General features: G+C 49.2%; 1 protein-coding gene and 1 long non-coding RNA gene across 2 annotated transcripts in view; both read right to left on the bottom strand.

Moving 5' to 3' along the window:
* Nucleotides 1-1,380: 1,380 nt before the first annotated feature.
* LOC125943328 (uncharacterized) lies at nt 1,381-4,334 on the bottom strand. Its single transcript, XR_007465742.1, has 2 exons — nt 2,322-4,334; nt 1,381-1,726 (listed from the first exon to the last, which is right to left on the bottom strand). It is a non-coding gene; the product is annotated as an uncharacterized LOC125943328 (long non-coding RNA).
* A 6,825-nt stretch (nt 4,335-11,159) lies between these two features.
* The window catches only part of LOC119442927 (uncharacterized), a 31,341-nt gene continuing 27,995 nt past the window's right edge, over nt 11,160-14,505 (bottom strand). The window contains exons 9-10 of the mRNA XM_037707999.2: nt 13,847-14,146; nt 11,160-12,801 (exon numbers count right to left, since the gene is read on the bottom strand). Of these exons, the coding sequence (XP_037563927.1) occupies nt 11,160-12,801; nt 13,847-14,146 (1,942 nt within the window). The remainder of the gene's footprint in view (nt 12,802-13,846; nt 14,147-14,505) is intronic.

The raw sequence follows: 14,505 nt of genomic DNA, 5'->3' as shown, positions 1-14,505 counted from the left end.
ACGAAAAGTGACGAGAGTGACGTCACGCTAAAAGCAAGCACGCTTTCAGTTATATCTAGTAGGTGTTGCATAAGCGCATTCAAAGCTCCGAACTAGGCCCTTAGTTCCGCTGTATCTGTCGTTAATTACTTTCCGTATTCCTTCACCATAGGGTTGGTGTGACAAAAAAAAAAAAAGAACACACAATTCTTGGCAATATGTTTTGGCCCTACACGTGTGAAAACTCTGTGATAGGTTTCTACGAAGCGCCAGACTGGATGCGTAACGCAAACAAAAGCAATAATCAAAAAGTAAATTTTGAGGTTTTACGTGTCGAAACTACGATATGATTATGAGGCAGGCCGTAGTGTGGGACTCCGGATTAATTTTGACCACCTGGGGTTCTTTAACGTGGACCCAATGCACGGGACACGGGCGTTTTTGCATTTCGACCCCATTGAAATGCGACCGCCGCAGCCGGGATTCGATCCCGCGGCGTCGAGCTTATTAGCAGCGCAAACCCAAAGCCAGCACACCACCGCGGCGGCTAAATGAATTAAGTTCACAATTGATATAGATACACGTCGTATATACGTGTACCTTATGCTTCCCGCCATCTTCGCATTCAGTTTATTTTGCGGATTAACGCAGATTACCAGGAAAGTCCTGTGCGATCTGCTTCGCTTGGTAGTGTCAAATATTGGGTTAGTTGACAAGCTTGTGCTGGTCAGCACTTGCATGCCCTCGTCTGCTCTTCGGTTTATGTCTTCGTACAAAGTCACGCTGTTACACTTCGAATCTGCTTCGCTTGAGTACGCGATGCTATAGTGAAGATGCCGCTGTGACCCGAGCCCGAGAACCATCGCCAGAGATGGAGATAGGATTCGAGTTAGCCGTCGCTGTGCCTTCAGCAATGCAGCCTCTCGTCTAGCTGAACAGGCTTATTGGTGTTATTATCATAGCAACCTACGCGGTAAAAAAAAAGGGGGTTTTACGTGCCAAAACCACCATCTGGTTATGAGGCACGCCGTAGTGGGGGACACCGGATTAATTTGGATTCTTTATAAGGTGCACTTAAATCTGCGTCCACGGGTGTTTTCTGCATTTCACCCCCATCGAAATGCGGCCGCCGTGGCCGGGATTCGATCCTGCGACCTCGTGCTCAGCAGTCCAACACCATAACCACTGAGCAACCACGGCGGGTTGGACCTACCCGGTGTTCAACACGAGGTGTGCTTTGTAAATCCTGGTCTCTCCGCCCGCGAAGCCGACAGCCCCCTGCAATCAAGATGCAGCTTATACATTCACAAGGTGTCTCTACAACTTGTTTCGAGGCTATCAACATCAGGCATGCTATGCGTGGACATCTTCTGGGACATGTCGAAGTAAGAACACAAGCAGCACGCTGTGCTTGAAAGGCGCCAAGGTTTATTGTTACGTCAAAGGTTTTGCAAAAGATGGAATCAAGGAACAGGGATGAGACGCAAACAGACAAAAGCTGCGAAGGCGCAAACGCGGACATCACGCAATCACGCTGGAATGTGTGAGAACGAACTTGACGGACACTCCGCCTGTATACGCGACAAAAGATGCTTGACCTTTGACACTTGAGCAATTCGTTGCGCGAAGAGGCAGGAGAAAAGTACACGATGGAGTCAATGTCAAAAGGAACACATCTGTGGCGCAGATTCCTAACCTGGCGCAGCATAGACGTGGGCATCATGAGCACCTGAAAACCACGTCGCCGCTGAGCTATGCCCGGGTGTCTCTTCTTAGAAGGTATAAAATTTTCAAAAATTGCCTGTGGCAGATAGCACATTTCTAACTTGTGATTTAAATTACTCGATGCCATTAGTTGTACGAGAAATCAATATGTTTCATTAAATAATTATCAGTTACGCTAATTAACTTTCTCATTAATTACTTTACGGCACATTTAAATCTACGAATTATAGCCGGTGAGTTCGCAAGGCGCAAAGATTCCAGTTACTAGGTTTAAGAAAACGCTCTTTTATGCACTGAAGACCAAAAGTAACTGGAACACCAATGCATTTCGTCGGACACTTTGAAAATTAATATCTCAAAACTGGTGCAGTCCTGAGAATTTGTTCCAAGTGGACACGCCTTGCGAACTCACCTGCTATAAATCGTAGATCTAATTATGCGCCGTAAAGTAATTAATTAAAAACCTAACTAGCATAATTAGGTGTTATTTAATGAAGCATTTTGATTTCTCGTAGAACTAATGTCCGCATAATCGAGTAATTTATATTAAGGGTTAGAATTGTGCTATCTGCCACAGGTAGTTTTTTTTTTTAATTTTGGACCTTCTAAAAAAAAACACACCCAGTATAGGACTCAAGTAGTGTGCGTAAGCTCGAAGTGGATCACAAGAAAGCTCTACATGAGTTGACAGCGTAGGCAGCTGTCTAAGGAAAGGTTTCGATGAACTATACACAAAGCAATGCGTCTCTCTTGCAGAGCTACATGGGGTTTATCCCGTTCATACCATTTCAACTGCATTACGCCCTTCTTACACTGCTTCACGGTAAATCTTGGTAGCGGCATAAAGGTCAGGAATTGATTGCGTCCGAGATCCAATCCCTTGCTCAAGAAATGCTGGAGAAGTCAAACGCCAACCCACATTACGTTACTGTGTTTTGCAGGCACATACAAGCACTACTATTGTCTTAGTATGCTGACCAGCTCACACCGATACGCGACGGAACTTTTGTTTTTGCCAGAGGTAGTTGCAGACTAACAAATTATTCGGTTCTTCATCAAATAGCACGAACAATGTACAAGGAAGTTGCTCGGCCGTACTGGGTTCTTGGTTAAACAAACAATAATTACACTCGAGAAGACGACCTCGTAATTAGCTATCGTCACAGGTCTCGACACTACTGAACCATTTGGCAGTTAACATACCAAGCCACTGCTTCGGGTATGATTCCCACTACATAATGACGTTCGTGCTTGCGCAAAAGCCTCATCGGCGGTTTCGTATATGCATATTGGCTTTACACCGGGTATAAGCTGTCTCTATCAATTGTTTGATCAAGCTTTTAGCCAGCATTCTCGTGGAAAAGCTGTGACATTGAACCTCTGGTACTGGAAGGTCGGTGGCGCGTTATGTTCCATTTGTTTACCTCCATTTCGCGATCAGTAGGCTCTCACCCACTAGAAAACAGCTACAGGCAAAGCTGGCCTGTGAACTGCCAGTACAGTATTGATAGCTTGGAGTCTACCCTAATTTCTCATTTTTGCAGATGCGCACGGGTGTGCCGCTGGCGAAGAGGCTGCTCTTGCTAGCCACCTTCTTGACAGTCATCCGTCGAGGCATTCATGAAATATCGAAGTGCGTTGCAGGAGAATGGGAAACTTGGCGAAATAACTATTGACGGGGCTCGCGACATCACAATAGTAGACGGTGGTGAAGATGCAAAAGCAACAAAATCTCACGAAACAAAACCCAGAGCAGCGCTTCTACAATATCTTCAGCACACAATAAAACTTATGCAATAACGACTAGCCACCCGCTAAAGGCGCTAAAAACACGACAAACAAAACGAAAGACACATCGGACTTGGCTGTCCCCTCCAGCGCCGAAACCCCTGAGGCAAAAATGGTGGACCCAAGGTCAGTACTCCATGGACGTGAACATATCACACAGGTTTTATCTAAGCAGCACAGTATCTCTATCGACACACCTCATTTATCACACGCAATTGCTGCTCGTGTGTACACGAATGAAGATGGAAGAAAACAAGACCAAACCAAAAGATTGAATTCCTTAAACTTCTCGCTGTCGAGAATTCTCTGCCACGTTTGTAACTGGTCGCCGCACTTGCTAAGAATGGTTTTACGACTGGTCAGGGCCTTTTCTTACAACCACTCTATCATTTAAACTACATTGAAAACAGGGGGGCGCTATTCTGGACAACACTCGACACAGTCGAATTCCGTCATATTGTCAAATTCGCCATCATGCCAGCTCCGATTGACTCACTAAGGTGGTCAGCGCCTTTTATGATTGACTCAAAATGCAAACATGGCAGAAATCAACAGGGCGAAATCGAGAGTGCCGAGACATCATGTTGTACCCCCGGTTTACGTTGACGCAAAAGGCAGTTTCGGCAGTCAACGCGCAAACAGAAGCGTTTATCGTGCATTGAACGCACATAAATTTTACTTGGTTTGAGGGGGGCATGACTACGCCAAGCATCTGTTCCAAGAAGAGTTGCCGCGCAATGAAACACTTTCCACAGTTACGCATTCGAGATTCTTTTCTTGTGCTGCTAAATCAATGGTAGAGCCAATGTTTGCGGGAATCAGCGTTGTCATTTGGGTCTTAGAAGCGCATTTTTTTTCTTGCGCTGTTAGGTCAATGGTAGAGCCAATGTTTGCGGGAATCAGCGTTGTCATTTAGGTCTTAGAAGCGCAATAGACAATTTTCCAGACGACACGAAACACGCATGGCTCACTGAGACTTTTAGACTGTATGCATTGCTATTGAAGGATACACTCTGCATGCCGTTGACAGACCATTATCAGCGCACATGATAACGGACAACTTTGAAGTTAGGGCAATTCGAAGCCACAGCAGGTGAGCAACAGCAAAAAAGTTGAAACAGCAAGTTGCAACAGCAAAAAAAGAAAAGAAAGAAAAAAAGGGGGAAATCAGATGGCGGCAGGAGGTCACTCCAGAAGAAAAGCTTTGTCACTCACAATCGATGGCATTGCACTACCCGAGCATAAAACTTTAAAACCATAAACCAAAACCTTATAAGCTTATTTCACCTCTTGCTCATGTGTCGTGTTGTTTCAACATTTCACATTTATTTATTTGCGTAGTATAGTCTTGATCATGGATCGTAGTAACAATCTCACATCCCCCCTCCCCCTATTTTGCCATCCTATTGAACATCTGCCATTCTACAGCAATACATCTTGCCTATTTAGTGACATCTTTCATTACGTAGTTTCTCTTCCGTGGCACATTGTCAGCTCTTTCAGACACATTTTGCGCATTGTCATCCTAAGTTCCTGACCTGCTCAATTCAATGAGATTGGAAGCAATCGTTTCTTGGTACCACAGCGTCATGTTAAGATGGGACATATTTTCCCCATAAGACGTTAGGAAAAGTGCTAGCATCGTCAAAGACGCTGCTGCTGCTGCTAACCTGAAACCACTTACACATTCAGCCTTTTGACACACTCAGCTGCTGCAAGAGCTCCGAGGCCAAAGTCACGGGGCTTCATACACGAGGCATTATAACGGTTTGCTGCTCGCATGAAAATTGACGGCAGTCATTTAATACTACGGGGAAACGGCAACTAATACGGGTGTCACACGGCGCACTTTCGATCCCGATCACGCCCGATCAGGATACAATTTCTCTGTCGCGATTGGCTCATGTGCACAAGATGCGGGAGGGAGCCAACCGCGGTCAAGAAATCCGAACGGTATCCGGCTCGATCACGATCGAAAGTGACCGTGTAACACCGGTCTAAGACTCCGTCGTAGCAAGCTGGATAGGAAAGAGGATTAACAAAGAAGAGATACACTAACCAATTGCTACAGAAAACACAAACACCTATAAAAGTTAAAAGTAGGCTGCGATAAGAAAACAGAGGAAAGATTTGCGAATAAACAGGGGACTAAAGGCGGGAGTATGTTGGCATCACAATAAAACACTGTATCTTTACATGAAGGCTCGTATAACTTATAATACCATCACCCTGAGCTGGGGCGTGGAAAATGGAGGAATTGGGTAACAGGTTGTTTTTTTAACAAGGACATAAATACTAAATAACTAAATAAAAAGGAAGGGAAGGAAAGGAAATTTAGTGCTAACCTCACTGAACTGCATAGTGCAGACGGCTGACACTCTAATAGCGGTCAACAGTGGGGGTTGGAGTAAAGGACAAGGGGAGAGGACAGCAGAGAGGCGAGAGCAAAGAAGAAAACTATTTACATGCTATATTTGCATGCTGAAGCCGCAGTCTCCGAGCAAAGGTTAACATGTCCGTTCTAGCATAGCTAATGGTTTCTTTTTTCTTTACTTGCAAAGATTCCTATACTCCATCTCACAAGCTCGTTGCAGCACTGCCGAAGGTACAAGGCGTACACAGGCAATATACTTGCGCAGCGGTATATAGTTCCGGGCTTAACTGGCTAATCATTGGCTAACTAGAGAGTTTTATTTTTGCTCACCACATGAGACGGACAGCGATACGTGACATGTTGGGACCTTTGCGCATGCACGTCGTACACCTTGAATTAATGTGACAGTTACCGCCGGTAACCGTAATAGCCACCCCAACCGTGACATGACAGCGCCCATACAGCGCCGACTACCCGTTTCGATACAAAATGGCGCTTGTTACTGGCTCTCCGCCTTGTCAGCATGAAACAAGTGGCAAAATCCGTCACCGCTAAGTCACATTTCAATCTGAGGTCAAATCAATTACGTATGTTTTGTCCTAATTATTGAGATCGGCTGTTTGTTTTCGCGCTGCTAGGACTACAGACACGGCAACAAGCTGTAAAACTGGTTTGATTTCTAGTTAGCAGATGGGCACCACAGCATTAACATTGGTGATGCGTTGACGATGTGGAACGCTATAAAAGCCTAATTATACACTGCATCATTAATTTACTACCCCGCTATAGCATGGTACGTGATGACGGTAGCGAGCAAACGCCAAGTAGACGCCAAGCAGATTCTGTGGCGCAGGCGAACATTCGCCCGTACTACTTGCCAAGTAGGCTGCACGGTAACTGCCAGGAAAGCGTATAGGTAAAGCGAAGCCCTGTTGCCACGAGCATGTAAACGCAGCTTATGGTTACGGTGTCGAAACGTTGTTTGCGTCAATCCACCAACCATGGAGCATGTAACAGTATGGCAAACAGACGCTGAGCAGACGACACGGCGCAATTGAGCACATCTCGAGGGACATTCGGCCTTCCTATTGGCTAAGAAATCGTGTAGCTTCCACAATGCTGCAACCAGCTTGAAAGATGGAGTATAGTTATACACAGTAGTTTGTGAGAGAATTGCGAAATTACCGCGGGCTAAAACGTATTTATTGACTGCTTGTTCCAGTAGGGCTCTTATCACCGACTGCTCTTGGCAAATAACGGAAGTCCGAGTCGCGGAAAGGTCTAAAATTAATCGCCTACTGTCACACCTAAAGCTACGCCGTGGTCACTTTCTAAGGGGTGGCGCAGTGTGATTTTCTTTATCATCATGCTGAAGGAACAAGCAAGTTTATAGTGCACAGGGTAAAACATTGTCTCATTGTTAGCTTTGTAACAGCGAAGCTATTCTTATGGACCCTTCGCGTCTGTCCAGCGTCACGCAGGTCACGTGGCCAGGAGAGGATGAGAGCCGCGCCGGGAGAGGGCAGGTAACGTGACCAGCAGAGGAGGAGAGGCATGCTGTGGGAGGAGGCGACTAATGAGAGGGCGCGCGCTGGAGGGAGGAGGCAACCAATCAGAGGCCGCGCAGGGCGCGAGGAGGAGACGCGATAAGAGAAGGTTGCACTATGCGGCGTGCCCTTTTGGATAACGCGCAACGCGTAGAGCTGCTTTCGACGCCGTCCGCGTTTCCAAGCGTTCGTGCCGAACAGGCGCGGTGTCCGTGACTGCAGCCGATGGCTCTGGCGGCGGCTCGGCAGGTTTTGGCCACAGAACAGTACACTCGTCGATTAGCATCGGAAGTCGCTGCCTGTTCTCGACTCGCGACGTTTCAATATAGCTTCCTTTTGTAGATCTGTATTTGCTTCTGTTTACGCAATTGGCATCACGTGCAACACATGGACATGTAACACTCGGTGTAACTAACACAGCTTCGCTGTTCGACCATCTCCACGGAGTGGAAGAGGCGGCCATTTTCTTTTTTTTTTTTCGTTAGCGAGGACAGTCACACGGCTATACAATGTGCGGATGATCAATGGGCAGGAAAGAGGCCACGAAATAATGCTTTCCAATTCCATTCCATGCAATATGCTTCGTAAAAGAACTTAGATGTGGTTTTAGTCGAAACGTCGGACAACAGCAGCCTAAGAACTTTGGCGAGTAGAAACGTTTATCCGTACTTAAGACAGGGGCATAGCTCTAGCATTTCCGATATGGTATTTCAATTGCTCTGGCATACGCGGCTCATTTTAGGTTTAACCTTTATCACATCCAGAAGAAACGCGAAAACTCACTCTTGCGTCCAGTATGCACAAGATTATTCGCTCACTGCCTAGGTTTTTATCTCGGCGGCGGTCGTACTGCACAAAATTCATTATATTTTTATCTAAGCATTCTGAAAGAGTTATTAAAAGAAATTAGGGCCATTTGATTGATTTTTGAAACAATTAAGCTAGGTGACTACAGAAACTGGGTCTGGTGAGCGCTACAGAAACAATGGAAGTAGTCACAAAGAGCTGTGCGAATTAACTTCAGTTTGGGCGCGCCACAATACAATAAAGTCGCACGCGGTCAGAGATAACCTCTGCCTGCGCGACTAGCGCGGTCACAGCGTTCCTTGATCGTTTCGCCTTACGGTGGTGCCAATTCGATCCTTAAAGCTCTTTGCCTTTGATGCAGCGTTTTCTCATGACAAATTCATGTCGCATTGTCATTAAACACCGCTAATAAGGTACCATCCTACAGCTTAGAAATCATAAATTGAAACTGAACTGAAAGTTTCCCAGCCTCCCATGTGAGCAGAACCAATCATCAAGGGTGCATTTAGGCATATAGTTTATGCGTATAAGAATCGAGAAAGATATATGAAAGCATTCTGACTCGTTTGGGCGTTTCTGGACATCTATGAGCGTTTCAATTGTGTCCAGGCGGGAGCTCCCAAATCAAAGGAGAGCCGAAAGGGTCAGATTGGTTCATGCGTTCCGTGTCTGTCTTTATACGTTTTTCATTCGTGCTAATGCTTGGGATAGTTGGTACATTAAAAAAATTAAATGGCGCGAGCTAAACGAGGACCTAAATACCCATAGAACATACACTATAAACGCCAGAAGTGCTCGTTTACATTCTATCCGTTTTCAAGAAAGCGCGTAGAATGTGGGACATGTGTTTACGTACTAATTTATTTCGCGCTATAGCATATATTAAAATTAAGCGTTTTTACGAGTTCGTCCGTTTGTGCGCGTGAACGAGTGTTTCAATCGTTTAAAAGTGCGAGCTGCCATTAGCAAGAGGGTGTGTGTTGCCTGAAGTGATACCAATCAAAGGTGAACCACCTGTGTGGTATCCCCGATATCAAAAATCAACCTCGAGAAAACCGTCGAGATAACACCCGAACCTTGCCAGTTAGGTGAGATTAAGGGAAGCGAGTCTACACAACGCCACAATAGGTGGCGTTGGTCTATAACACCATTCACTTGCCGTGAGGGATGCAGATGGGGCAGAAATGGCTACCCGTCTGGCTTGAAGTATGGCCACCAATACCTGAAGCGTGCAGGCTGCGGCCCGCCATGTTGGTTAATGTCGTAATTCTGTTCCATCCTAATACCAGAAGTCCGTGGGATGCCTAGCTATGAACCGCTTCTGAGGTAAAAAGGAGTGTCATGACGCAGTGGACGCCTCAGAGACAGGGAGTCAATGCATCAGCAAACGAGATTTTAACGGTTCTATTCACATTCCGGAAGTTATCTTTTTTATCATTAACTTTCGAAGATCTATATAAAAGTCATTCTCAACAACTTTAAGATAGCGTATAGACTTGTGTAAGGGCCGCACCCCCAACTTGGCAGCCCAAAATTTGGGGAAAAATACTTTCCAACGGAGAAGCAATCGTGTTCGGTGCTCCGATGCCGCGCGCGCGCATCGGCGAATTTTCGCGCGCTTCGTACTTCCCCGTGCCGCTACTAGATGGCTAGAACCAGGGTGTGCACAAGATCCGGAGTGTGCACAAGTCGCCAGCTGCGCCGGCACCATTTGACCAAAAGGTTCGGTCTTTTGCAAAGGCCGTACCTCGTCAAAATAGTGAAAAACAAAAGTGCGGCCCTTACAAGATTCTGTACGATAATGCGCAATAAAGGAAGGGCTCTGAGGTTTTTCTTACTTGGTGGACCATCAGCGCTATTCACAATACTGTCAACGATCGGCACGGTCAAATGTATCAAAGAACTGGGCAGGTGTTCCGCGGCATCATCAAGGTCCTGATCAATGGGAATAAGCCTACTGTGGCTGCCACGAAGCCTTGAACATTGGCTACCTGTTTCCAAGGCACCACCGCTCATCCCGCGCACCCTACCGCGGACGCCAGTGGAAGAGTCCGCGCTACACAGCCTAGTCCTGGACCCCGTGTCAGCTATCGCGCTTCTCGCTGGTAATGAAGGCATCCGCCCTGGACGCCGCACTTGAGTGGCTAGTCGTGGAAGTGCGCACCGTGACGCTGGAAGTAGTCGTTCTGCTTGACCGATGTGAAAACACTTGCGACAGCTGCCTCACGTGGCCGCGAGGCGGCGGTAACACGGCACCCGGCAGTTCGAGCAGCGGCGGCGGCGGGGGCCGATCCAGTTCCTCGGTGCTGTCGCTGGGCCCCACGTTCTGCCAAAGCATGAGCACCTCGCTGGGCACACGTCTATGCACAGGGGCGGCTGCCGCCGCCGCTGCCGCCGCCGCCGCAGCCGCTGCGCTCAGCGATTCCTGGCTGCCGTCAGCAGCGAGAGGGCTGCCTTCGCGGCTCGTCGGAGACGCGCTTTCTCGCTGCAAAGTGCTGCGCCGACGGCGCCGCTGCCGCCGTGAGTCGGTCCGCCAAGGGGGCGGCGCACGAACCGCAGCCACCCCTGCCGTGTCAATCGGCGCTGCCGTAGGTTGGGGAGCCTGCAGAGATGGTCAATATTGTTCAGGCGCGCATATACTGCCAAGTAACGCGCGTGCTTTCTTCGCAGTTATGCTACTTCGGTAGTGCCAGTAGAAATAATGCACTCTGCCGTCCGGAACGCGTCTTGACGTCGACTCCGGCAGCATTCGACGCGCGTATGCGCCGGCGGAGCGCTTGTGCTATTGACATCAGCTATGTCTGAAGCGCTATACTCTTTTCCCTGCAAATAAGCTGTACATCGTAAATAAATCTGTCCTAAGTGTAACAGCATCAGTGAGCTGGTTATACTGTTACACGTGTGACAAATCTATTTCCATAGTTATCGCAATTTAAGAGTCACAGTATGACCTGTTCATGTTTTCGCCAGGGTGACATACAGTAACAACAAAAGCGGAGGGCATTGTTTCGAACACGATCACTGCTCGTGGGCGCACGCACCTGGGTTACGGGCTGCCTGGGCTGTGGCGTCAGTAAGGACGATCGCACGTCCAGAGAAGTGCGGGGGCTGTCCAGGGAACTGCGCCTCTTAGGACCCTTTGGCCGAGTGTCGCCTAAAAGGCTATCCACCGATCCAGCCCGGTCGGGCGGGCCCGGCAGGATGATGAGCTGCTTGGGTCGGTCGCGGCTTTTCTCCTGAATCATGACTACGAACTCAGTCTTGTCGTCGGCGACTGGTTCCCCAGGGCTTTGCTCCGACGTTTGTTCTTCCCTTTGACGCGCGGGCCCGCGCTGGTCCGGAGGCTCCGGCTGTAAGCTGGGAGGTGGCTCTGGGAGAGGCTCAGGGGATGATCCAGGGGGCAGCATTTCCTTGTCTGCGCTCTCCTGTTGGGATCCGGCCTCCTCTGTCGGTTCGAGTGGAATGACTTCTGGTTCAGGCACCACACGCACGCGTAGTCGCGGTTTCGTATGGGCAGTAATGGACGCTGAAGGTTTCCCTGAGGATTCTGAAGATGTAGCCACGGGCTCGCTTTTGCCCTGACCGTCCGAGCCTTCGTCCTCCTTTGTCAGAGCACTGAGCCGCAGACCGCGTCGAGGTCCCGGGACGACAAGCCGTGGCAAATGAACTCGAGGCCTTCTCAAAGTAAATTCTACAGGCGAAGCCGTTTCCTCCTGAGTCTCGGGACGAGGGGGTGCTTTTTCAGGCACCGTTGTAGAAATCGCAGCAGGACGTTCTGAGAGCGCTGGTCCTGGTGTCTGAGCTGTTTCCGTTAGCGTTGGGGTCGTATGAACATCCTCAGAAACAACGGCTGGCGTCGGAGGTGGCGTCGGTTCGGGCGGCGGAGAAAGCACCACTGTCGGAGTCGGCGCTGCTTGGACTGCTTTGTCAGTTGGTGGAGCCGGTTTGGGTGTCTCGGGTAGCTTTTGCGGTGTAGTCAGCTTTCTTAACGTTAGCGCTGGAGGCCTGGGTGCCAGCTTGAGCGGCAAGATCTGCGAGACCTTAGGTACCAAGGAAGACTGCGGTGTTAACGACGTTCTTGTTCGGACAGGCTTCGTCGGCGCAGGTGGTGTTGCAGGTGTCAGCAGTGGTTCGTAGGCCGCGTCGGAGATGTTCAGCTCGGGAAGGCTCTTATTTCGTCTCAGCACGTCCAACAGTTTTGGATCGGCCTGGCTACTTTCCAGCGACTTTCGCCTTGGCATGGCAGCTTTCATAGACGCGAGGCTTGACAGCAGTGCTTCTTTACGCGCTGTCTCCAAGATGGCTACCAGGTCCGACGTAGACCGGCTGCGATGGCGCTTTTCGAAGCGTGGCCTGCTGGACGTGTCCGCCGAAAAGGACACCTTGGTTCGAGGCTTGCGGGGTCGCTTCGGCGGGCTGCCGTAGTAGTCGCCATCCGCGCCGGTCCAAGCCTGCACACGCATTGCGGGCTTAGCGTGGAAGAAATCGCGCAGGAACGACTTCTGGCCTGACGCTGTACTCGGCTCACTGCCCAAGCGTCCTACTCGCCGACGCTCCTCAGGCGGATGCAACAGGTGTTTCCTGCAAGAATGAACACCACAACTTCATATCTCTTTCTTTTTCCTTTTTCTGACTGCGCGTGGAAATTCAGTGGTTGTATCAAGATGTTTACTAAGCGTTACTCTAAGCATGATTATCGCAGTTCACTATGGAGGAATCTATATTGGGGTCAGCACCATGCATATATCCGTGCTGTAGAGTTCACCGATCCCCATCTCACTCTTTAACCGCTGCGATGACTTAGTGGCTAGGGCGTTGCTGCAGAACATGCGGCCTCGGGTTCAATTCCTTGCCGCGGCTGCTGCATTTTTATGTGGAATAAATGCAAGAACGCTCGTGTATTCAAATTTAAATGCACATTCTTAGAATTAGATTTACATGCACCCAAGTGGGTCAAAGTAAATCCGGATGCCATCCACTTGGGCGTCCCTCATAACCCATAGTGCAGTTTCAAGACGGTAAACCCCGCAATTTAACATTAACCTCACTCCCACCGCAGAAGGATCACCGTGGTGTGTATTTGGTGTCAAAGCTATAGCAAGTGGTTCACAGATCCCGTAGCATCCCGCGCTATCTTTCCTCGCCTCAAGCAACCAGCTAGCGAGCCTGTCTTGCAGTTCCCGACAAAGCTCGTATAGTGACAGGTTAACGATTCACCTGCACTTTTTCCTCAAAGGGAACTAGTACTGATTCGCCAGACGACGGTGGTCGCTTATTCGCCCTCTTGTAGCGTGTGTGTGTGTGTGTTTGTATTCATTTGCAACACGCTAGCAGTGGTGGGAGATGATTCGGCAGAACTCTTTACTTGTCACTGAGAGTATAGAATGCGTAATTTTTGTCTTTATATGTGCGCTGAGACGCACCAGTAGACACACATACAACAACAAGGACAGACAAGACTGCATGTGCCTCTGATGTGTATGTGCATGTGCATGCGTGCCTGCTCTTGCGTGTGTATGTGTTCCGAATGCGTATCTGTTTGGTACGCGTGCCTGTTGGCGCCTGTCGTCCGTGTAGGCAATGTTTCACCAACCAGTCCAAGAAAAATTGCTTCTATGAGACTCACTGTTTCACGTCCTGCTGCCCGGACTCCATGGCGTCTCCGTCGGGGCCCTTAAAGTACACGTGCAGCGGGGATTCCCCCGGTGGATGCTGCAGTAGACCGGCCTCGGCGTCGCGCTGCTGCTGGTGCAGCGAGCCGCTGCTGCTCGAGCGGCGATTCAGCAGCGTCCACAGCGACGACGAGCTGCGCTTGCTGAGCGGGCCGCCCGGGTCCTCCTCGTCATTGCCCTCGTTGCTGGGCGAGTCCTCGTCGTCTTCCTCGGAGACCTCGGGCACCACCATCTCTCGCTGCTCGTGGGGAACGCTGCACGGTGAGGCAGCGTTACGTGAGAAAGGCACTACAGGAGGTTCAAGGAAGGAACGCACTGACCGTTCGTAGAACCAGAAACTCTGAAGCTAGTGGCCGCAAGGCATTTGCGGGGAAAAAGCCCGTGTAAGGCCGTGTAATAAACACACGCACCTCTGTGTGATGCAGCTATACGGCAACAGTGAAATTTCAAATTCGTTGGCGGTTGACCAACGAGTACAGTCGTTTGGGACATTAAGCTACGGTTTGGCCTCCCTGAGCATTACGTGCCTGATAAACTGGGGGTCCCACTGCACAGCCTCAGCTGATTATGTGTGTCAGCCGCACGAGCTGAAGCGGGAGTGTACGTTCCAAGG

Source organism: Dermacentor silvarum, chromosome 2 (assembly GCF_013339745.2).
Source record: "Dermacentor silvarum isolate Dsil-2018 chromosome 2, BIME_Dsil_1.4, whole genome shotgun sequence".
Classification (NCBI taxonomy): Eukaryota; Metazoa; Arthropoda; class Arachnida; order Ixodida; family Ixodidae; genus Dermacentor; species Dermacentor silvarum.
Note: the sequence above shows the minus strand (reverse complement) of the source record. Positions and strands in the feature narration are given on the sequence as shown.